General features: G+C 35.6%; 1 protein-coding gene across 1 annotated transcript in view; it reads left to right on the top strand.

Moving 5' to 3' along the window:
• Positions 1–19,872, top strand: part of LOC132493705 (protein NPAT) — a 55,127-nt gene extending 35,255 nt beyond the window's left edge. Inside the window, exons 10-18 of the mRNA XM_060104464.1 lie at positions 40–127; positions 6,089–6,185; positions 6,800–6,928; positions 9,110–10,780; positions 12,848–12,963; positions 13,039–13,147; positions 15,744–15,804; positions 15,906–17,061; positions 18,282–19,872. Of these exons, the coding sequence (XP_059960447.1) occupies positions 40–127; positions 6,089–6,185; positions 6,800–6,928; positions 9,110–10,780; positions 12,848–12,963; positions 13,039–13,147; positions 15,744–15,804; positions 15,906–17,061; positions 18,282–18,359 (3,505 nt within the window). The 3' untranslated portion in view covers positions 18,360–19,872. The remainder of the gene's footprint in view (positions 1–39; positions 128–6,088; positions 6,186–6,799; positions 6,929–9,109; positions 10,781–12,847; positions 12,964–13,038; positions 13,148–15,743; positions 15,805–15,905; positions 17,062–18,281) is intronic.
• Positions 19,873–26,319: the final 6,447 nt, after the last annotated feature.

Here is a 26,319-nt window from a genome sequence, read left to right as displayed (position 1 = left end):
TTGAGAACTATGCTAAAAATTTTCCTTTCTGTATTACAGTGACAACAGTATTGCCCAAGTACCTAAGCAAACAGATAGCAACCCTAGTGAACCAGAGACTTCAATTGATGAACTCCTGGGACTTCAGGTATGGGTAAGGGTGTGTGTGTGTTTGTGTGTGTGTAGTACATACATTCATAGTTAAAACTGATGATATTCTTGTTTCATTTCAAAACCATTACTAACAGATGTATAAAATGATTTAAAATAATAATTAAAATATAAATTTCCTTCATTATCCAAATGTAATCTGTTCCTGAAAATGTGTTAGTGAATTTTCAAGGTCAAAATTGCAGGGTTTTTTCCAATTTTATTGAAAAATAATTGATATCTCTCACTGTATAAGTTTAAGGCATACAATATGATGATTTGATTTACATATATTAAAATTGCGTTATTTAGATGGTAAATGTAATAAGACATTCCTAACCATCTAATAACTCACCAACTCTTCCAGATATCAGTAAAACACTTTTCCTGTATCCATACAACAATGTCGTGTATTTCTTAGTATTTAATAATTAAAGATTCATTAGTGGTTATATTTATGTGCAGTAAGCAGTACTGTACAGTGTATATAAAATAAATTACATTTCTTCTGCACCTGCTACAAACTGTATAAAAATATAAAGAAACAATGAAATAATATGTTAAAGATACATGATGAATCCAAGTAATATTGAACAAAATAAAATGAACAAGACACTTTAAAAAAGAAAGGATACTAACTAACTGAATAATTGTCTGTGAGATTTATTGCTAAGAGAAGGAAGATAGGGGCTATAGTCACTTGCTATTCAGTGAGAGTGAAGATGAAAGAGGGTGAGCTGGTAAAAGAAGAATTTAACAATATGAGTTTTAAGATTTGTCCAGGTGCAAATACCTTTTTAAAGAACAGCTGAGATTTTGGCTATTGCATAGCCTTTTACTTGGACTCTCAGATAATACATTCAGTTTTGTTGCTGTGCCACAAAATGAATTCATTATAATGAATTTATGGTAGCAGTTTTCTTTCAGATGATGAATTCTGGGTGAAACCACTGAGGTTTTTTTTCTTTTTGTCAGTTCCTTCAGAATACTTAAAAAAATGTTTTTTTGATACATTTTCCCAAAGTGAAATTCAGTAACTTTAAGAAAACATGACAAGCTTTTGAAAGCAACCTTTAAATTATTTAGCAGTCTTCTTTAAAAAACTTCTATCTTAATGTTCAACATATCCCCTTTTCTAAATTTTTATAACCTTCAACTCCTTACTTATATTTTCTCCACAAAATACTTAGGTACTTACCATAATCAAGACACTCTATTAGATATTATAAGAAAAGAGAGATTATAAGAAAGTGAAGACACAACACTCTGTTCATGGTGTTCATAATATTGTATATTGGGGAAAAGTTAAAAATTCAGATTTCAATAACTTTGAAAGTACAGCAATACATAATGCCTAATGGAGTAGTATATACATAAGCTTCACTAAGAGAACAGAGCCAGTTGTACAAATAGGTGAATTTTTTAAATGTTTTTATGCGTCTTTGTGTCCTTGGGGTAGGCAAGATTTCTTTGGCTACACAAATTGCTAACTGTGTTTTTTTTTAAGACTTCTGTAAAATTCAAAATATCCGCTTGTTAAAAGCACCATTACAATTAAAAGGCAAACCACCAAGTACCTTTGGAACATGTATTTCAAGATTCTTTCAGTTCTGATTTTTAAAGTTAAGATTGTAATAAGACATTTACTAGAAAAATGTGTTTCTTCAGCAGTAACTTTTGTAAGAGGGTATGCACCAGTTCATAGTTTGATTAACATTGGATTGTTGGCTCTTGACATTATTTATATTACTGTAAATTTTCAAGTTCATCAATACAGAAATATTTGCTCAAGCTCCTGGCTTTCTCCTAAATCACATTTCATCAAGAATTATTGATGTTCTCTGTATATCTTCATTGTCAAGGTTAACTTGTTCTTTAACTTCAAGTTTCTCTTTGGATTTTATGGCCATTTTTACTTTAAAAATCCAAGTTTTTAATCACTTCATGAGAGTTCCACCTTACCTCTTGCTCCACATGAATTTCCTATCCCTTGGGATCCAAATGTATGCTTCACCAAAATTGAAGAAAATATAGCATTGTGGAAGGATTTACAGATAACTGAAATTGAGAATTTTTAAATCTTCAGCTATTAAAAGGAGATTAAATGAATACCCCTAGCCAGAGTGTACTGAAACTTCTTTGAAATAGAGTGTTTTAGCCAAAATTATTCTGTCAATTTTCTTGAGATTCATTTGAAAAGCTTGTCATTCCATTTAAATCATATTTATCTCCAAAAAAGTTCAAATGTTCATAAACATGGAAATTAATTCAATAGTAAAGAAATACAAATTAAGACAACAGATTACTTTTATGTCTTAGACTGATAATGCTTAAAAATTAATATTGCCCATTATAGGTAAGGGCATGTACATTGTTACATAGAACAGAACAAGCATTCCTTTTTTTTTTGATGGTGATATCATTTTATTCATTGCTATTTACCAATAAAACTGATAATTAGTATTACCCATCCTTTCAGTTTATATATACATAAATTATTTTTCTTTTTTTTAATTTTATTTTTATACAGCAGGTTCTTATTAGTTATCTATTTTATACGTATTAGTGTATATATGTCAATCCCAATCTCCCAATTCATCCCACCACCACCACCCCACCTCCTACCCCCACCCCCGTCCCCACTTTCCCCCCTTGGTGTCCATACATTAGAACAAGCATTCTTTTTTTTTTTTTTTTTCTTTTTGCGGTATGTGGGCCTCTCACTGTTGTGGCCTCTCCCGTTGCGGAGCACAGGCTCCGGATGCGCAGGCCCAGCGGCCATGGCTCACGGGCCCAGCCGCTCCGCGGCATATGGAATCCTCCCAGACCGGGGCACGAACCCGTATCCCCTGCATCGGCAGGCGGACTCTTAACCACTGCGCCACCAGGGAGGCCCCAGAACAAGCATTCTTATACAACTTTTCTGCAAGGCTTCTTGACAGGATTTCTCAAAATTTTAAATGTATATATTGTTTGACCTAGTAATTTCACTGATAAAATTAACCCCAAAGAATGAACAGATGCCTGGATAAAGATTTTCACGTATTATTTACCATAACTGAAAATTAGAAAAAATACAAATGTACAAAAGTGAGAATTGGCTAAATGTTGCAGAGTTACGTAAACAAAAGAGTTCTTTCCCTTTAGAAGGATACTGGGTTAAACGTTTAGTTTTGTATACCCTACTAAAAAGACAGTATAGGGAATTTTTAAAAAGCATAAACCCACAGGGGCTTCCCTGGTGGCACAGTGGTTAAGAATCCACCTGCCAGTGCAGGGGACACGGATTTAAGCCCTGGTCCGGGAAGATCCCACATGCCGTGGAGCAGCTAAGCCCGTGCGCCACAACTACCGAGCCTGCACTCTAGAGCCCGCGAGCCACAACTACTGAGCCCGCATGCCACAACTACTGAAGCCTGCATGCCTAGAGCCCGTGCTCTGCAACGAGAAGCCACCGCAATGAGAAGCCTGTACACCACAACGAAGAGTAACCCCTGCTTTCCACAACTAGAGAAAGCCCGCGCACAGCAACGAAGACCCAACACAGCCAAAAATAAATTTAAAAAGAAAAAAGGATAAACCCACAAGGACAGGGAAGAGGAAAGGACAGAGAAAGAATTTTTTAGAATTTAAAATGGACAAGTGGTACCTGACTTAGCAGACCCAGGATTCTAAGCCAGTAAAGGCAAAGTTCAGGTAAAAGCCACTTTACAAAAGACTTGACTCTAGTACCTCTGAAAGTAAATGTAAAGATAGGGCTACAAACAGGATGATAAGGTATAAAGTTTAGGAAGTATATAGTTAAACTCCATATCTTTTCCCCATTCACCCTGTTCCTCAGAAACACTACTGTCAGCCATAAACTGTCCTAGCAAGAAATCTAACTCACTCAAATAAGAAAAACTAAAAATACAGATGGTTCTGTAATTATTCTACAGCTTAGACCATAGTTGACAAGGTCCCTGCCTCCTTATTGGCACAGGGTTTAAAGACAGCTTTTGGCATGCTCCTTTTAAGTATGAGCACATAAACAAGGATCGTCCAACATTTGAAAGAAGTATTTGAAATGAAGATACAGGGACTTCCCTGGCAGTCCAGTGGTTAAGACTCTGTGCTTCCATTGCAGGGGGTGCGGCTTCTATCCCTGATTGGGGAACTAAGATCCCCCATGCCATGCGGAACAGCCAAAACTTTGAAATTTAAAAAATAATAAAATAAAATGAAGAAACCAAAACAGGCAGATAAAAAGAGTTAGGTAGATCTATATTGAAGGCCCTAGAAAGCAGTGTACAACAAACTTATGTGAAGAAAGCAGGTTAAACAACATTATTAAACCAATCTCATAGAAAAAGAGGTCAGAGGTGGAGGAATTGCATAAAGGTGGTCAAAAGGTACAAACTTCCAGTTATAAAATAAATAAGTACAGGGGATGCAGTGTACAACATAATGACTATAGTTAACACTGCTGTATGGTATACAGTTAACCCTTGAACAGCTTGGGGTTAGGGGAGCTGACTCCACATGCAGTCAAAAACCCACTTAGGGCCTCCCTGGTGGCGCAAGTGGTTGGGAGTCCGCCTGCCGATGCAGGGGATACGGGTTCGTGCCCCGGTCTGGGAGGATCCCATGTGCCGCGGGGCGGCTGGGCCCGTGGGCCATGGCCGCTGAGCCTGCGCGTCCGGAGCCTGTGCTCCGCAGCGGGGGAGGCCACAACAGTGAGAGGCCCGCATACCGCAAAAAAAAAAAAAAAAAAAAAAACCCACTTAAACCAAGGAGGAAGGCGGGGTGGGATAAACTGGGAGATTGGGATTGACATATATACACTATTGATACTATGTATAAAACAGATAACTAACGAGGGCCTACTGTGTAGCACAGGGAACTCAGTGCTCTGTGGTGACCTAAATGGTAAGGAAATCCAAAAAAGGGGATATATGTATACATATAGCTGATTCACTTTGCTGTACAGTATAAACTAACAATATAGTAAAGCAACTATACTCCAATAAAAAAAATTTTTTTTAAACCCACTTAGAAGTTTACAGTCAGCCCCCCATGTATCCAGTTCTGCAAGTGCAGATTCAACCAACCTTGGATCTTGTAGTGCTGTAATACGTATTTATTGAAAAAATTCTGCATATGAGTGGACGGACCTGCACAGTTCAAACCTATGTTGTTCAAGTGTCAACAGTATTTGAAAATTAAGAGAGCAGCCTATCCTGGGGCTTCCCTGGTGGCGCAGTGGTTGGGACTCCGCCTGCCCATGTAAGGGACACGGTTCGAGCCCTAGTCCAGGAGGATCCCACATGCCACAGAGCAACTAGGCCTGGGCGCCACAACTACTGAGCCTGTGCCCTAGAGCCCATGCTCTGCAACAAGAGAAGCCAGCGCAATGAGAAGCCCACACTGCAACTAGAGAAAGCCCACACACAGCAACGAAGACCCAACACAGCCAAAAATAAATAAATTTTTAAAAATAGATAATAAAAATAGCATATCCTAAGAGTTCTCACAAGGAAAAAAATACTTTTTTCTTTTTCTCTCTTTTTTAAATATGTATATGAGATGATGGATATTAACTAAGCTTATTTTGGTATCATTTCACAATGTATGTAGGTCAGGTCATTATGCTGTACACCTTAAACTTACACAGTGGTGTGTGTCAAGTAATAAAGAACATTATAGCATGGTTTTATTCTATATTTATTTTATTTTAATGTTTGGGGATATAGTCACCAAAGTGATTAATTAGTGGTATTAGGGAGCATTCACTTTCTATTTTCTAGTCTTCCTGTTTTAATTTGTTTTAAGTGAATAGTGTTACAATCAGAAGAAATTTTCTTGGAAGGGAATACTACATAAAAGGTACAAAATATCAGATGTCCTCTAATTACTTTGCTGGTATTAAACCATATTAATTCAATTAGGATCACTTTTTCTTTGTTTTTTGTTTTTGCAGAGTGAAATCCACATGTCTGAAGAAGCTATACAGGATATATTGGAACAGACAGAATCCGATCCAGCATTTCAGGCACTCTTTGATCTATTTGACTATGGTAAGTAGAACATTTCTGTCAAAGCAGTTAGGAGAAAAAAGTTTCTCCAATTTCTCTGGAGAAACAGCTTAAACAGTAAAACAGCATTTCCCAGAGCATCTGGAAAAAGTTCCTATTTTCATTAAAGCAAACATATGGATATGAAAGAGGTTTTTTTTTGTTTTTTTGTTTTATTTTTTTCTTAAAGATACTTAGGCTGTAAAAATAACAGTTTGGGGGGTGAGGGGGGTTAGTTGTGGGCAGTTTTGCCAGTCATCAAAAATGTGTTGAGGTCCACTCCTGTACATATATTATACTAAACAGTTGGATAATACAAGAGGAATAAAAATATTTGTCTGTTGCCCTCCATCTTATGGCCTAGTGCAGTAGTTCTCAAACTGTAGTCTCCAAACCAGCAGACCAGCATTGTCTGAGAACATGTTAAAAATGCACTGTCTAGTGGAAAAATCATACTTGTCAATGATATACAAGGCAACATGTTAAAAACTATAATTAAAGGACTATAATTAAGACCAAACTTTAACATTTGCTTGACCACTGTCAAGCTGTATTAATTGATGCTTATTTTTATTTTGGTCATTTAACCAATTGTTTTCCTATTCCCTTTTTAACAGGTAAAACAAAGAATAATAAAAATATATCACAAGGCATTTCCAGTCAGCATATGGAAACCAATCTCAATGTAGTCTTAGCAGGTGAAACTAATCTAGCAGTTAAAGGTTCTTTTGAAACAGAAGAATCTGGTAAGAATTTGATTTTGTTAATATCAATCTAAATCCTAATATCAGTCTCAAAATCTCAAAGGCAGAAAATGTTGTTTAATTTGAAAGTTGTTCAAATTACCACATAGATCATTTTTGTGTTTCTAAGTTTTCTCTTCATTTAAAAAGAAAAAATTATTCCCACGCCTTTAGTACTTTGATTAAAAGGTGAATTTTTAGTACTCATTCCTTCATGATGCAGTAGACATGCACAAATTGGTGTTAATACTGTTGACCAGTTCAACCTGTCTGTAACATTTAACATAATTTTTTGAGACACATATTCAAATCCCTGATGTGTAAGGTTGGTTTGTGTTATTAATCATCCAGCCTCGTCAGCAAGCTTAGCTGAGTGCTCAGTATCAATATCTCACTTATTTAGAGGAAATTATATACTTGCTGATAGTCCTGAATTATGGGTTTTATGAGGTTTTAGGTTATATTCCTATGTGTCTACTAAGTCAGTTCTTTATGTTTCTGCCTCCCATAGAGTACCAGTATGGCACATAATTGTCCCACAATAACTACTTATGAATGAGGGAGGGCAGTGAATATGTCTATCTTAGATCTTTTAAATATTGGCCAAGTTTTTTAAAATTTCATTTTTGTGAAACATAACATATGCAGAAGTGCACAATAAAAGTGTACTTTAGCTCATTGAATTATAATCAAGCAAGTACCCACATAACCATCTCTAAAGTCAAAAAATAGAATACCACCAGCACCACAAAAACATCTCTTCGTATCCCTTTGCAGTCACTACTCCTTTCATCCCTTTTCCTCAGAGATAACCATTATCCTGGCTTCTCTCACATTATCCTGGCATCTCACACTTGCTAAACTTTATGCCTCTTTGGTACCACCTCTGTCCATTTCTGTCTACACCAAGCTATGCCACAATAATCTTTTCTGTTCATCTCTTAAATGCCATGACCCCTTCCAGCTCCCTCAAAAGACTTCATGGCTTCCAAGTTTCACATCATGCCTTCCAAAAACCAGTTTTGGAATATCTCAGACTATATTTCTATTTTGAGTCCTTTGCCTGTACCCAAACCCAATCCTCCATTTCTTCTTAGGCTGAATTGTAGGAGGGCGTGTCTTTCTCATATATATTATGTGTGGAAGATTGTGCTTCAGATAAGCTCGACCCTGCACAAAATGAAATTTGAAATTCTATTTTCTCAGAAAGTCTCTTCCCACTTCGTTGAAACTGACTACCCCTGAATTTATGTGGCCTGTATATAATTTCCACTGGTTTCCCCACAATAAGGATTCACATATGCTCCATACCCACTATTATTTTACCAGTGTCACATTAACAGAATTTTATGATAGTTGGTATACATTTTTCTGGATTTTTCCCAATATTTTTCATATTGTTAATTGTTATTGTTTTCTGTCCTAAACTGTGAATGATGTATGACACAGTATATCAGTATTTTCTCAAATGCCCTTTCTTCTTTTTCCAACTATTAACACTTTTATTTGTCAAGATCTCTCCGTCCAGTAACACTTTCTCACATCCCATAGGCCAGATGAGGTGCCTTTTGTTCCTATACTACTATGGTTTTTGGCATGTTTCATCATGACTTTCTGTCCTATGTCTGCCTCCCTTAGACTGATATCACGAAGGGCGGAGACTGGGTCATTCATCTTTGTATCCCAGTACCGGTCATATGGTTGATCTTCAGTAAATGTGTAATAAATGTTAAAGTGTACACAATAACATCAAATGTTGATCATGCAAAATGTAATTGGCCCCATTTCACCTTCAAGAATATATCAGATGAAGTATGGTCAGTAGAAATGGTAGAAGTTGAAAAGTCAGTTGTTTTGAAAAAACTATGTTTGTAGCCAGTTTTTTTAATATATTGGTACATATTAAATGTTCTTAAACATATATACTTTTTCCTTCATTGTGTCATCTGTTTTCTAAAAAGCTTGAAAAACAATTTGGCACTTGTTAAAAGCATCAGTAATAAGAAAAGTACCTGTAAGTTTTTTGATACTCAAAAAATGAGAGTGAGTTTATCAGACTTCCACTTGCTGGTATGTCAAAGATTAGTTACTTCCTTGGCAAAATAGGTTTTATAGTAAAGATGACTACCTTAAAAGCTACCTTACATACTCACCATATCTTTCTGCCATCCTAATATTTTGCAGATGATCAATCTGGTCAACCCCCATTTTGTACATCCTATCAAAATGAAGACACATCAAATGTTTTGAAGAATGGCAGCAACCATGATGAGCTTAGACAGGAAGCCCAGGAACATTTTTCCCAGATAGATTCTAGCATCCAGAAAAAGGCCTTTAAAACAGTAGTATCTACTGAACAGAAGTGTAACCTTGATATCACCTTTGAGTCTGTGCCTAATTTGAATGACTTTAACCAAAGAGTAAACTCTGATGCCGAATGTAATCAGCATTGTGCTGAATTATACACCAATCAGATGTCTACTGAAACTGAATTGGCTATGGAAGTTGAAAAGAATTCTTTGTCTCCAAGTGTGCAGAATGAATCTCGATTACAGCCTGATCAGTCTGATATACCAGTAACTCCATTTGCTTCCCTTGGTGGTGAAGCTAACAATGCGAACTTAATTCTCTCTGGAAAAACTTCTCAGCTTTTATCCCAAACTATTCCATTAACTGGAAAGCCATCCAAAAAAGGTCAATTTTGTGAAAGTTCTGACGATACAAGAAGACTTACAACTAATTTCCATGGTTCCAAGTCACCGGATTCTAGAGAAATTCACCAGAGTAAAATTGAAATTAATAATGTGTTACCAGTTGCATCACAGCAACTTTCAGATTGCCAAAATAATTCTTCACTTCAAAGTAAAATATTACCTGTGTCTGTTGAAGGTTCGGGTTTAACTGTATCTGAACAAAAAGTGGAAATTCACCTTGGAGATTCAGTATCTTCAATTAAACAACCGTCTAATGATTCATCATCTGTTGAGTTAAATCATACAGATCATGAACCTCAGCCCTCCAAGTCTGAGAAAGTTGCTTTGGGTTCACAAGAGCCTTCATCTTCTGTAAAAGAAGATGGAGATAGTATTTTTCTCGCTTTAGGTGAAAATAACTGTGAGGAAGTTACACTGATACCCCCAGAAGCTAATCCTATAGAAGATATACATTCTCTTCCTTCAGAATCTGTGTGTTCTTCAATGAGGGATTCTCACCCTGAGTCCCAGAATACTAGTGATAAACCTGCTGGCAACACGTCAACAGAGATAGATGCATCAAATATAGTCTCTCTCAAAATTATCATCAGTGATGATCCATTTGTTTCCTCAGATTCTGAACTTAACACTGCTGTTTCTAGTATCAGTGGAGAAAACTTGCCCACTATAATTTTGTCTTCTCCTTCTAAATCACCTGCCAGAAATGCAGAATTAGTTAAATGCCTGTCTTCAGAGGAAACCACAGGTGCTATCTCATCTGCTGAAGGAATTGGGGATTCAGCCTCAATGGAACAGAGCCTTTTAGCACTCAAACCTGAAGACTCTACAGTAAACAACACTCAGAATGAAGACAGCATTGCTTTTTCAGCCAATGTTACACCATGTGTTTCCAAGGATGGAGGATACATACAGTTAATGCCAGCTACAAGCACAACTTTTGGCAATTCAAATAACATTCTGATAGCTACTTGTGTAACTGATCCAACAGCCTTAGGAACAACTGTCAGTCAGTCAAATGTGGTGGTGTTGCCTGGAAATTCTGCACCTATGACTGCTCAACCACCACCTCAGTTACAGACACCCCCAAGGTCAAACAGTCTATTTGCTGTCAACCAAACTATGTCACCCAGCTTTTCACAAGGTAACTTTAGAACATATTGAAGTTCATTTCTCTGGAATGGGATCTGATTTCTTGTGTGTGCTGTTATTGACTAGAAGGTAATAAATCATGGATGAGATTATAAAAGAAGATTCAGAAATTTGTGATTATGCTTTCTCTTTACAGAATTAATTCAATCAAATTTTTTAAAAATCTGCTAAGCTATGAAATTCAGTGGTTTCATTTCTTATTTCTTTTTCTTTCCATAGTTACTTCTCAATCCATGGTTAATCTATCAATACAAGAAAAAGGGGGGAGACTAATTCATCAAATAGCCATATACCTACTAAAACCCAGTGTTGTGGGAGATTTTTCTTAAATAGTTATTATAGTCTTAGTTTTCAAGGAATTTATTACCTATTTGGAAAGACTTTCAGGACACAACTTGAATTTCTCCCTGCATAATACCCTTTGTAATTTCTCACTATCTTCCACATTTGAAAATTGATCCCTGTCTTTAGAATTCTTTGTTTATAGGAGCACTTGTGGCATTTATTATATGCCATTTTATGTGTAGTTAGTGACTGAGATGCCTGTCATTCCTTTTTTTTTTTTTTTTTTTTTAGCGGTATGCGGGCCTCTCACTGTTGTGGCCTCTCCTGCTGCGGAGCGCAGGCTCAGCGGCCATGGCTCACGGAACCCAGCCGCTCTGTGGCATGTGGGATATTCCCGGACCGGGGCGCAAACCCGTGTCCCCTGCATCGGCAGGCGGACTCTCAACCGCCGCACCACCAGGGAAGCCCCATAGTGGTCATTCTTGATTATATGTTCCTTGAAGGTGGAGTTTATGGCACATTCATCTACACTTCCTTAGATATTGATTCCCAAGCTCCTTTCCCCTCTTTCTTTTTTTACATTTAGGCATACAATTAAATCAGATTAAATATCAGCAATTAAGTATTAAGCCTGATGGATCTATTTCAAGTGCTGTTTAAAATAAGATAAAGGAGGGATCAGAATTGGTAGAAAAGGTGGAACTTGAGCTGAAGCTTAGAGAAATAAGGTAGTATTTGGAGTAAAAGGAAGGGAATCTTAAGCAGCACAAGGATAGGTAGGTATTTGAGAGACTGAGATGGGTGTTCAGGAAAGTGAGGAAATCAGCCTTACAGGAGAAGTTAATGAATTTATTAGGAAAAGATTCATTTACAGGGCAGGGTTAAATTATGGTAGCCATAGACTATATTGTTGACTTCTCCATGTAAACATTGTATTTTCTCCCACAGTTTTGACTGGTTGCTCACTTATCTGGACCCTTTCTGACAAATACCACTGAGATAATATAGTTTGGGGTTGTGAATAAGTCTTAGACTGTCAGTATTCAGTTTGGACCGTTATTTTCTGGTAAAAGATTCAGACTTGAAACCTGCACTACCAATTTTTTGATCAATTTCACTATTCTTTCTAGAGGAATCAAGGTACAACTAAAATGTGATCTGGCTGTAGAGTATTATGCTTACTCATGATGTTTACCTTGACTAATTGCCATAAGAATAATCAGCTTGACTTTTTCTTAATTTGTTAGCCTTGCTGTTGTCCCTAAATTAATTTTTTAAAGGACAGTAAATTATATGAAAAACTGATTATAATTATATAGTATTTATTTCAAATTAATAATTACTGGGGCTTCCCTGGTGGCGCAGTGGTTAAGAATCCGCCTGCCAATGCATGAGATGTGGGTTCGAGCCCTGGTCCAGGAAGATCCCACATGCTGCAGACCAACTAAACCCATGCGCCACAACTACTGAGCCCACATGCCACAACTACTGAAGCCTGCACGCTCTAGGGCCCGTGCTTCACAACAAGAGAAGCCACCACAATGAGAAGCCCGTGCACTGCAACGAAGAATAGCCCCTGCTCACCGCAACTAGAGAAAAGCCTGCGCTCAGCAACGAAGACCCAAGCAGACATAAATAAATAAATCAACAAATAAATAAATTTATTTATTTTTAAAAAACACAAAACCTTTAAAAATAATAATAATAATAATTACTTTGATGTCTTGTGTTTATTGCATTTTATTGAGAATTGTTGGTTGGTTTTTTTTTTTAGGATCTGCCATTATAATTGCTTCTCCAGTCCAACCTGTACTTCAGGGAATGGTGGGAATGATCCCTGTATCTGTGGTTGGACAGAATGGAAATACCTTTTCTGCTCCTCCTCGGCAGGTGAGATTTATGAACTGAAAATGGCTCCGCGCCGCTTTTCAAACAAAGTATAATTAATGGCTTCTTCTCGTCCAGGTCCTTCATATGCCTTTGGCAGCACCTGTTTGCAATAGAAGTATCCCTCAATTCCCTATCCCTCCAAAATCTCTGAAGACTCAGGGACTAAGAAACAAGCCTTGTACAGGTACATTTTTAAGTTCATTCATGTCAACTTTATGTGTGTGTACTCCTTTGTTTGCAGCAATATGACGGTATTTTTTTTTTTTATTTTTTGGAATGCCAATAACTTTCCTAACAGGTGGTTGTCCAACCTTTGCTTAAAGTTTTTTGCAATGATTTTAAGAAAAAGACAAATGGAACAAAATAGAGTTTAGAAAAAGACCGTGTATTTATAGCAACTTATACATAGTAGAGGTAATGTCAGAAGTCAGAAGGGATAGGATGGTTTGTTTAGTAAATGAAATCTATTGGCTATTATATATATTACAGGGAAAAAATAGATCTCTTCCTCACAACATATATAAAGGTATGAACTCCAAGATGATTAACACCTGAAAGTGAAAAGCAAAACAAATAATGAAAGAAAATGTAAGAGAATATCCAGATGATGCTGGGATAAAAGACTGCTTTTGATAAATGAAAAGATTTGATAATGCTGACTACTCCAAAATTAAAGATTTAGTTCAGTAAAAGACAACATATACAAAGTAACACGAGATTTTCATTTATGAATGAAAATATTGATGAATGTTGTGGTGAGTTCTCAAACTTCTCTACCTCAGACTTCTCCATCTTCATGGGTGACAAAATGCCCATGTTGTTAACCTAACAACACCCTAACCCTCAGAACTGTTGACCCCTTTCATTTCTAAGTCTTTAATCTTCACTTCAGCCAACCTGTCCCATAGATTTACCTTTACCTTTAATTTTTCACTACTTGTTATTAGACCTATATAATTTTTAACGGTCAATAACCTCTCTCAAAATACTCGCATTTCGGTATATCCACTGAATCTCTCTTCAACCAGTGAGAGCCCCTATTACTTGAATCCTTACCTTTACCTGAATTTTCACTTCCTTTCTGCATTCATTTCCTTCCCTATCCAGGCTAAACCCCACAATCCACCACATCAGCCACTTTTCCCAGTACTCTTAAACGCCTTCATATTCACATTCTTCTACCATATCCACTTAATACCCTCTAGCCCTGGGTCTGTCCAGCCACCCATTTCTCTGCCTTTACACCCGGGCTTCTTAGCATTGCTTCAGAAGTCTTTCCATTCAATAACACTTAAAAGTTTCTCACCCTCACTGCCACTTAGCAATTATTTTAAATGTCTACCTATCTTCTTTCTCTCCCATTCCTCCTTAATACTATTTCAGACCTCCACAGGTCTTCTCAGATCTATCCAGTCACCACTTTCCTCACTCTAGGCCAATGATTTTGATTTTTATTGGTAGTAAACTCCATTTTCTCACATTACTCCCATTTAACATGTACCTGTTCATCTAAAATCATTCTTCCCTTTTCCCTTCTTAGAGGAATGATTATCTCATTCTTTCTAAGGTTAATGCAGGCTACCTTCTCTCTTCTGTGTATCTTCAACTTTTCTTTTTTGGCTTCTTCGCTCTGTGGCTGTCCAACTATGGATACAAGGATCATTCCCATCATTCCTTAAGGTTTTTCACATCTGCCAGCCCTTTATCTCCGACCCCTCTTATTTCCCATTACTTCTTCATCCATATTATTGTCCTTTCTCATGTTTCCACTAAAACTGTTTCAAGTCACCAGTGGCCTCCTAATGCTGCCATATGCATTGGACGTTTTCCATTCTTACCTTACTTTACTTCCTTCTAACAGTTAATACTATTGGTGGCTTCTAGAACTGCTATGCTCCTCCCGTACTAATTTTATGTAACTTCAGATCCACATACTCTACATATCTAAGTCTCACCTCTTCTTCTTGAAAAACCTCTTCTGCCTACCTTTCCCTCTTGGTTAATGTCACCATTTATTCCTCATTTACTGTTCATGTCCATGCGAATGCCCATTACTGTCTCTAAGACCTTCATCATCTCCTACCGTGAATATTTATAGCAATCTAACTAGAATTTCTATTTCCAGTTTTCTTTCTTCTCTAGTTCATCTTCTACACTGCTGCTAGAGTGACTTCCTAAAACAAATCTATTCATGCATCAACCCTATTTAAAACTCTTAAGGATTCTCTGTAAAACCTTTTGCATAATACCCAAGGTCCTACACGATATCATCTTTGCTTTTGTTTCCGGCTTCATATCTTGCTGCCCTTCTACATAAACTCATAAGTCCATGGAAATTAAAATATGTCTATTAAAACTCCAGAGCATGTGCTCTGAGTGACATAGGCTTACAAACATGACAGTTAAATGGGCAGAATTTTTAAATAGGCATAATATAGTGTTTTCTTTAAGTAACTTTTTGGATCTAAGTAGTACCCTTAAATGCTACATTGAGCATACTAATTTGTAAATCCAAAGACTGGATTCATATTTGCCTGAAGTTAAAGCAAGTCATTTGCTCCATATTTATATTTCCTCAGTAACATGAATGAGTGATCGTCTTGTGTATATTACAAAGCTGCTTTTTTAGACCCAGTATGTGAAAGTATTTCATTTGTACATTAGCTATAGCTTAAATTTTTCTCATGGTGTCTGATACTGTGGTCTGTTCTGTTTTCTTTCAGAGAAATATACTTTCAGGAATGTTTTTCTTTTCTAATTAACTTAACTTATAATTCCAGGAAAACAGGTAAATAATTTGGTGGATTCATCAAGTCACTTAGTTGGATGTCATGTACAACGGTGAGCATAAAAGTAGTTTCTATCATAGAGTATTTGAATGCTCAAGTTAAAAGCATAAAGAATTTCTTTATGTTGCTAAGAAAATTTTTTTTTTCTTGTAGAACTGAAGTTCCTGACAAGAATATGGCCACAGATCTTGGGAAAAAATTGGAAGAAATAACAGTTCCCTTCTCAGTAGAAAGTATAGTTCCAACTAGCAAAACCTTTGAAAGCCACAGGCGTGTGCTCTGTTTTGATAGTACTGCTTCTCCTGTGGTGAATACACAGGGGACAAATCATAAGACGGTGTCCCAAAACACAGAAAGGAATGACATTTCATTTTCTAGTCTTGACTCACCCATTGTTTCCTCCACCTTAAAACCCCCTTCTAATAATGCTCTCAAAAGAGAGAGAGAGAAACCTCCTGTGCCTAAGATTTTATCTAAATCAGAAACTGCCATTAGCCGACATACCATAAAAGAAACTCAGTCAGAAAAGAAAGTTTCACCAACAGAAACTATACTTGAATCTTTCCATAAAGCAACAGCTAATAAGGAGAATGAACTATGCAGTGATGTGGAAAGGCAGAAAAATCCAGAAACTTCAAAACTGTCTAATGGGCAGCAAACTGGGGGTGTACGGAATGAGAAAACTATAGCTTCACTGCAAGAGCTAACCAGAAAACAAGGCACATCCTCAAACAGTAAAAATGTCATTTCAGTAGGTGCACCTGTGAAGGATTTAAAACAAGAACAAACCAAGTCTGCCAGTTCTTTGATTAACCCGCTCACCAAGCATACCACAGAAATGTTACAAGATATTCAGTGGCATAGCCCAATAAATAGACTTGCTGATAGTACTGATTTATCTGTACCCCGGACATCTGGCTCAGGAGCAGGGGAAAAACATAAAGAAGAACCTACAGATGTTATCAAGGTCCCTTCTAGTAGACGTTATGGTGAAGACAGTAGCACACCCAAAGTAATGGTCCCTCCTGTCACCCCAGACTTGCCTGCCTGCAGCCCTGCCAGTGAAACAGGGAGCGAAAACAGTGTAAACATGGCTGCCCATACATTAATGATTCTCTCCAGAGCAGCCATCTCTAGGACTACTTCAACTACTCCTCTAAAAGACAATACACAACAATTTAGAGCATCTTCAAGGAGCACCACAAAAAAGCGGAAAATCGAGGAATTAGATGAGCGTGAACGACACTCCCGTACTTCTAATAAAAGTCTTGCAAATTCATCAATACCAATGAAAAAGAAGAAAATTAAGGCAAGTTTGAAAGTCTTAATTTCAAAAACACACCTTGCCCTTCCTTCAGTGCTCAGATTAAAGATCTCATCATTTTTTGCCATAGCTACCTACCTGAACATTTTGGTCAAGATAGCTTTGAATTTTGGTTGACAAAATACATTCTCTAGCAGTATCTCTCAGCCAGTGTGGTACTCAGCAGTTATCTAGATGAAACATAGCATTTTCAAAACAGTTGCTAAGGCATGTATTTATAAACATCTGCCTTGGGAAAAGGAGGTTTTTGTTTCTGACATGGTAGGTCCCAAGGTTTGGCGGGGAGAATGACATAACACATGAAAAATTGGGAAGCCATTATTGTGTATGGAATTACCAAGTGAAAACTCCTTTGCAACTCCTCTATCTTAGGTTTTTTCCACATGTCCTACCAGCTCTTCCATAGATTCTAATATAAGTTAATGTGTTGGAGCAGTATAAAAATTGAATTTACCTGTTTCTTCTTTAACCACGGTTATCTGTAGGAAAGTAATGTAGGATTATTGATAAAGCCATTTTTCCTAAATCTGTTTAGCCATTTAGTAAGTGGATTGAATAGAAAGGTTTAAAATGTCATAGAGGAAGTATTGTGTCAGGGAAAGAATCTTGGCTCTGCTGCCTTGCAAGCCTGGGTTGAATCCTGCATCTCCTGCTTATTGGTTCTTGACTATTGTTAAGCCCGTAACATCTGAGTCTGAGCTGCACCATTTGACATGAGGTTACCACACATCTTACCCAGTGGCTGTGAGGACTAAATGTAGTGTTTGTAAAGTGCCTAGAGTATGTTAAATGTTTGGAACTAGAAAAGTACCTGTTAACTCTTAAAATCTTAGTAAAGCTTTCTAAAGTTTACAGTTGAGCAATAATGACCACCTTATAAAAAGCATGTTCTCTCTTGTCTCATTCAACATTCATACACTCTGAATTTGTATAATGTCTTGTGCTCTAAAATAATGAAATATCATTGAAGTATATTTTATTAACCTTGGATTTATAAAAATTGTCTCTATTTCTCTGTATAACTAAAATGCTAATGAACTAAACTGTTTTGGCAAAAATTTTGGTAGTATATGAAAGTACCTGATATGAGGGTCTATGTGACTTACTAAGAAAGCTAGCTTTTTGGCCTTGTTTGAGTTCAATATGTTAACTTAGGTTTATTTTTTCTTTCTTTCTTTCTTTTTTTTTTTTTTTTTTTTTGACAGAAAAAGAAGCTACCCAGTTCATTTCCAGCTGGAATGGATGTGGACAAATTTTTGTTATCATTGCATTATGATGAGTAAATATTCTGAACATATAAGAACAGTAGCTATTTAAAACTACTATTCCTTAAACTATGAGTGTAGGGAATGAGATACTGACAGAATCTGAAAGCATGACCTGCACTTTCATTGTACTGAAATTTCACTTTATTTCTAAATCATGCTGTTTCTAAAGCAGCTTCCTAGTTTGTAAATAGCTTTACCTTGGTATATTTTTATTGTGGAAAAAGCATTTGCAGAAATGTGAGTAAAGCCAATCTGCAAAACTGTATATCTTTGACAATTGTATATTGTAAATACTGTGTAAATCTTGTTGAAATAGAGCTTAAATCAACCTAATGTTCTTACATTGTACTTTTTGGCTTCTTATGATCTCTAATTCTGAGGCTTATTCATCTGGAATAGTTTCTCACTTTGAGTGGGAAAAGTATACTTTTCCTTATAAATTGCCTTCAGTAGTTGTCCCACAAGATATCTGAAGACATAGCCACTAATTAGTACAAGAGTGTTAATGCTTTCAAATGGTAACAAAGTAACCAGAAATTAACAATTTGGGTTTTTTTCTAGAGTGAGTACTTTGCCGCCCCTTCTTATAATTGCAGTAGAGATAATGTTCCTAAAATTGTACACTTTATTTCTTCTGGTTGTTCTGGTCTCTTTGTTTTAAAGAGAGAATTTTGTAAACCATTTGAGTGTTCTGATCTTTTGTTTATAACTTTTAAGATCTTTTACATAACTTTAAGCATTTAGACTGTTGAGCCATAAAAAGTTTGGTTATGTAGTAGTTGAGATTTCTTGGTATGTATATACTTTTCCCCTAAATACTGGGGATTTAAAGAACTGCACTAATTCATAGAACTTTTTATGTAGTAGAGACCAATGCACATTTAATTTAAATCTTGTGTTCTATGTTAAAGCTTGTATGCAGGATTATCTTCTGTTGTCCTTTTAGAAAGCCATGTCCATCATAAGATGTAAAAAGAGAAATCGTAGTTTTCTATTTTAATTTAGTTTCTCCTAAAATGGGCTGTGTTACACTCGGATATAGTACGTTTTCTCTGTACCCCTTAAAGTATTAGAGAGTTTCTCTCAGAAAGTCCTTAAGGAGAATGAAAGAGGTGCCTTCTCTGTATTAGACTCACACACATCAGTCAAGTTGAAGAATTGGTTTAAACCTTTAAATGAGTACAGAAATTATAATTCGTACCAATTGTGCCTAGATATTAAAGTATGTTCTCTTAAGTGCTTTCTGTTTTGTTAAATATCAGTATACTAAGGGTTTTTTCTGCAGGTGTATATATTTATGAGTCATTTTCCTCAAACTTTTTTTTTTTAATACTGGACCTTTAAAAAACTAAATCCATCCTACGCTTACACTACATTTCTCAATGTGGAAATCACGTCTTACTAGCTGAACCTTACTGCAGAAATTTGTGTTGTAATAAATTTTTATGATGTGGCAGTGGTCCGTTTCTAAGGAACCAGGAATTAGTACAGTTAATGTTTATTTAACTCAGCTTGATACTGTACTACAGTTAGGTTTGAATAAATATTTTCATTAACTTCAAAAGTTTGAATTCCTTCATACTGGCAATCATTCTCTTTTAGATACTTTGAAGAAATTCCTTTGCAAGTCAGTTCTTGTTTTTAGAAGTTTACATAATGCTGAAAATTATAGATTTTCTTCTCATTCAGTTAATTTGTATGTACTAAGAATTCATATACAAATAAAATAAGCTCACTTTCTTCGGGACTCTTAGTTCACTAGCCAGGAGCCACTAGATATAGTCCAAAGACAACTTGTATTTGGAGCTTTCATTTATGTTCAAGGACAAAACCATAGTCCCCATTTTATCCTAAAAGTCCCAATGTGCTAGACTTAATTATTGTACCCGGTAATCTATTTTAACAGTCAGATGCCCAGTTGACTACATTTCGGGGTTAAAGTATACCACAGACAACTTGTGGCTACTTTTGTAACTACATGTAAGGATCCATGCACTGTTTATTTTTGGACATTACTTAGTGCAGCGGTCCCCAACCGTTTTGGCACTAGGGACCAGTTTCATGGAAGACAGTTTTTCCACAGAAGGGGCCAGGATGGTTCAGGGTTCAGGCGGTAATGTGAGCGATGGGGAGCGGCCCATGAAGCTTCGCTCACTCGCCCGCTGCTCACCTCCTGCTGGGTGGCCCGGTTCCTAACAGGCCATGGATTGGTACTAGTCCACGGCCCAGGGGTTGGGGACCCCTGACTTAGTGTACTCAGTTGTATGCCAAATTTGAGAAGTCTTGTAATTAAAATATTTCATTAGTTTAGCCCTGGATATTGTTGGAACCCTTTAGTAAGTATGTTGAAATTTTACATGAGTAAAGCATCCATCAGCATTCAGCCAAAGGCTCGATGTCATGACTATTAGGAATACCAAGATTAAGCTTTGATAAGGAGTAATTTCAAAAGCATGGTGCTATATATTCTACATTCATTTTTCAAGCCACCATCTTTCAGCCTCAGGCTTAACTTATTGAAATTATATATCAAATTTTGACCCTGGTAGTATGCATTCTCTTTTAATAGACTTTCCTATTTTTATAAGTATTGGTTAACATATTTGCATACTTTACTCGTCTTTTTTCCCTAAATTATTTTTTCTATATAATTGAACTTAAACTGTAAATATAACTTCCTAATGTTTTTTTTACTTCAAATAATATCAGGCATTATCCAGTTTTTAGCTATTATTTTAAAAAAACTAGCAGTGAACCTGTTTGTAAATAAATATTTTTGTTGTCAATTATTTCCTTAGGAGTTGCTTTAGAGAGTAGAATTACCAAGTCAAAATTCAGTGTACATTTTTTTAAGGACCTCAATACATTTTGCCAAATTTCTTCTGGGAAATTACTTCAATTAATATTCCTGCCAGGAAATTGTCCTTTCTTCCATAGCATATGCTTACACCTTACCAGAGATATATTCAACTGTATCATTCTGGTTTCTATTGGTTTTTTATTTCTTGATCTGTTGAAATTAGGATAAGCTCCTAATCCATATATAATTTGGTTTGATACCTGGTGTGAAGAAAGAATCAGGACATTTTTTCCCTAAATATTTAACCACTTGACTCATAAAACTGCTTAAAATAAGGTTTCTCTCCTCATACACATTTACGTATAATGTCTCTCTTATCCGCTACTGATTCCTAATCTTTTTTATTTACAATTCTAAAATCCAAAATGTTCACAACCAATTTTTTCCCTTAAGTTGAGCATCAAAACTTATTTCAAGGCAAAACCTGACCTGATTTGACATGAGGCTACATTAGTCTTTATCTCATTTGGTATGACTATTCATATTTTGCTGGAAAAATAGCAATGTGCTTAATTAGTGTACCGTTTCAGATTCAACTGGGGTATATGATATATACATTCTGTTACTTTTTAAAAATCCTAAATATTCTGAACTATGAAACCAAGCTAACCAGAGAGGTATAAAATCAAAGGTTTGGGACCTATATTAAATTTATACACATATACATGCACTACATAGTACAGTGTATAGATTATTTTGTGCCATTGATGGAAACGTTGTAGCTTTATGTCCATTATAACTTTTCTGATTTTTTTCAGGTATTTGTCTCTTTTAAGCTTCTGGATTTACTTTAGAATCACTTGTATTTTTTCCAAGTTAAAATTCTATTGGAATATCCATTTGAAATACATTAACCCTATGACTTACCTGATACTGAAAAGCTAATGGTAACATGGTATATATCCATAATTTTGTAGTTACCCCTATCCTCACAAATGTCTTATTAAACTGGGTATTTTGTTGTTTGTTGCTATTTTTAGGGAAGTCTGCATTCCATTGTTTTAACTGATTATTGCTTTTTTGTTAATGTAAAATTTTTATGGAAGGATAAAATAGAAAAGTGCAGAAACTATTATTATACAGTTCAATGAATTTTCTAAAAGTACACAAATCCACTTAATCACCCAGATCAAGGCTACAAATGGTACCCTAGAATCCCCTCATGCTTCCTTCTAATAACTAACTGCTAATCCCAAGGATAATTATTCTGACCTCTAGAGCCATCGTTTCAGCCTTTTTTAACTTTGCATAAATAGATTTATGCAGTATATAGTCTTTTTTAACTTCTTTTGCACAAAATTGTGAGAACCATTCATGTTGTATATAATTCAGTTGTCATTCTCAGTGTTGTGTTTTTTCATTGTATTTATCCACAATTTATTGTACCACAGTTAATCTATTTTACAGTTGAACATTAGATTATTTCCAGTTTGGGGCTATTATGAATAGAACTGCTGTGAATATTCTTGTAATGTTTTTTTAGTGAATGTATTACACTTTTCACTTGGATATATATTTAGGAGTGGAGTGGCTGGGTCATCGGGTTTCATATACCCAACCTTATTCAGATTTTTCAGTTTTCCAGAGTGGCTGTACCAAATCATATGACTATCAACAGCGTAAGGAGAGTTCCAGTTGTTCTACATCATTGTCAGTACTTGATATTTTTGTTATAGCCATCTTGGTATCACATTGTGGTTTTGATTTGCTTTTTCCTGATAAAGTTGAAAACCATTTCAAATGCTTTTTGGCCATTCAGGTTGCCTCCTTTGGTGTAGTATCTGTTTATCTCTTTGCCCATTTTTGTATTGGGTTGTCTGCCTTTTTCTTATTGATATGTTGCTGTTCTTTCTGTATTCTAGATTTAAGTTCTTTCTCAGATGGATATCTAATATCTGAATATTTTACCATTTTTTCTTCTAGAAGTTTTTTTCAGCCTTTTGTATTTTGATCACTTATCCATCTGTATTGGATTTTCCATCTGAATGTCCAATTAACTCAGAACCATTTATTGAGAAAGACTGTCCGTTCCAAAATTCGTTGCACTGTTACTGCAGTCATAAGCTGGTAAACTGAATATGTGTGGGTTTGCTTCTGGACTCCTGATTTGTTCCATTGATCTCTTTTTCTAAAGATGTGCCAGTAACACATCTAAAGTGCTATAGGAAATCTATTTTATGTTTTATTTTCTAATTAGGCCCCTTACTGAATGGACTTTATTAGAGGTAATGACTTTCCTGATGCTTATTTTTTATTTACTAAAGATATATCGTCTTGAAATAATTACTTTCCAGTTTCTTTTTACTACACTGATAGTATTTCCAGTATAACTAATAATGATCAAGATAGGCTTTCTCATCTTATTCTTTATTTTAATAGAGATGTTAAGTATAATTTTGGCTTTTGTTTGTAGCGTTTTAAGTATTTATATCAGGGGAGTTCCCTAGTGTCCTAGTGGTTAGGATTTCGGACCTTCACTGCCATGGCCCGGGTTCAATCCCTGGTCAGAGAACTGAGATTCTGCAAGCCGTGCAGCGCAGCCAAAAAAAAAAAAAAAAGTAAAAAGAAAATTTATATCAGGAGTATTTGTTCAACCTAATTGGATGCTCTTCTAACATCAATTAAACTGTTTTCATTAAATCCATGAATTTCTTTTTATATTAATAACCCTAATATTGTGTACTTTGCAATCTTAATGATTCTTTAAATATAATTAAATTTGACTTGTCCACTTTTTATTTAAATGTTTACTTCTAGTGAGATTGGTCTCAAGCTTATTCCAATTTTTTAAATGAACTTGAAACTTTGCCTCTTTCTAGTGTATCTGAATATTGGAATAATAAAGGGTGCCTACTTTTAAATTAATGTGATATTTAAATAAGGCAATATATGTAAAGCATTTAGGTCACTGGAACATAATAAGCACTTTAACATCTAGCTGCTACTCTAGCTGATGCTGATTTTTCTTATTTTCTGCAAGTTTTTTTTTAATTGAAGTATAGTTTGTTTACAATGTGTTAGTTTCAGATGTACAGCAAAGTGATTCAGTTTTATATATATAAATACTGAATACAGTTCACAGTGCTATATAGTAGGTATATAGGTCCTTGTTGGTTATCTGTTTTATATATAGTTGTGTGTATACATTAATCCTAAACTCCTAATTTATCTCTCTCCCCCTTTCCCCTGTGGTAACCATAAGTTTGTTTTCTATGTCTGTGGATCTGTTTCTGTTTTGTATATAAGTTCATTAGCATCTTTTTTAATTTCACATATAAGCAATATCATATGATATTTGTCTTTCTCTGGCTTACTTAGTATGATAATTTTTAAGTCCATCCATGTTGCTGCAAATGGCATTATTTCATTCTTTTTTATGACTGAGTAATATTCCATTATATATCATGCCTTCTTTATCCATTCATCTGTAGATGGACATTTAGGTTGCTCCCATGTCTTGGGGCAACAGTTTATTTATTCAGTAGAATGGGATATAAGTGTTCCTTCAAACTAAAATCAATAAATCATCTAAGCCTGAAGGCTTTTGCAGAAGCAGTTCAGGTTTTTCTCCCCGATTTTCTTCCAATCTGATTGATCTTGTCAGACTTACGAGTCTTTTTACTGAATTAAATTATATTTTTCTCTGTAATGTTTGCTTGTGTTCTCTTTAAATTAGATGTGACTAATTTTTTGTGACAAAATCACCTCTTACATTTAACAGCTATATACTTTTCTGATTCACTGATTTCTTATTCTTTGTTTCTTGTTCTCAGAGTTCTTTTTTCATATTCAACTTCTTAAATTGAAGAGTTTTGATTTTTTTCCTAAGCATTTAATTAACACTAAGAACTTAGTTCTGATTTCAACTTTAGACATCAGACTTTGAAAGATGGGGTAAGACTTTCATTTTCTTGTTTTTTTTTAATATCTTTACTTAGAATAAGGTAGCATGTTTTTTTAATATATATTAATTAATTTTATTTATTTGCTTATTTTTTGGCTGCGTTGGGTCTTTGTTGCTGCACGCGTGCTTTCTCTAGTTGCAGTGAGTGGGGGCTACTCTTTGTTGCGGTGCACAGGCTTCTCATTGCGGTGGCTTCTCTTGGTGCGGAGCACAGGCTCTAGGCACGCAGGCCTCAGTAGTTGTGGCTCGCAGGCTCAGTAGTTGTGGCCCACGGGCTTAGTTACTCCACGGCATGTGGGAGCTTCCCAGACCAGGGCTTGAACCCATGTCCCCTGCATTGGCAAGTGGATTCTTAACCACTGCGCCACCAAGGAAGTCCCCTAGCATGCTTTTTAATTTAAAAATTTACAGTATTTTTATTATTGTGGTCAAAAGATAGGTTAAAATTTCTGTGTTGCATGGGTGCTTAAAAACAGGTGTTTATAAAGGTACAAGGTTTGATATTTATTTAATCTTATCAAATCCCATCTAACTTTGTTTTTAATACTTGGCATAAACATTTAATTTCCCATTATAACTATCTTGGACATAGTTTTTACTTCAGTTGTTTGGTATTATTGCTCAGTGATAGTCTGTAACTTACATAACTTCGTTTTTTTACCTTTATTGAGATATAATAGGCAAAATTGTAAGATATTTAAAATGTACTGTACATCATGATTTGATCTACATATACATTGTGAAAGGCCCCTCTAGTTAATTATCACGTCCATCACCTCACATATTTATCCAGTTTTGTCAGTGTGTGTGTGATAATAGTTGAGTTCTCTCAGCAAATTTCAATTTCAGTTATATAATACAGCATTGTCATCTCTAGTCACCAGGTTATACATTAGACCCTCAGACTTTATTTATGTTATACCTGAAATTTTGTACTCTTTGACCTCTCCCTATTTTCCTCTATACCCCCAAACTATAGCAACTGCTTTCCTACTGTTCCAGTTTTTTGTTTCTTTTTTCTTTTTTTTTTTTTTTTTTTTTTTTTACAGATTCCACATGTAAATCATACCATGCAGTATTTGTCTTTCTCTCTGGCTTATTTCACTGAGCATAATTCCCTCAAGATCCATCCATGTTGTCACAAGTGGCAAGATTTCCTTCTTTTTCATGGTGGAATAATATGCCATTGTATTTACCACCTCTTTTACTCA

Source organism: Mesoplodon densirostris, chromosome 7, assembly GCF_025265405.1.
Source record: "Mesoplodon densirostris isolate mMesDen1 chromosome 7, mMesDen1 primary haplotype, whole genome shotgun sequence".
Classification (NCBI taxonomy): Eukaryota; Metazoa; Chordata; class Mammalia; order Artiodactyla; family Ziphiidae; genus Mesoplodon; species Mesoplodon densirostris.
Note: the sequence above shows the minus strand (reverse complement) of the source record. Positions and strands in the feature narration are given on the sequence as shown.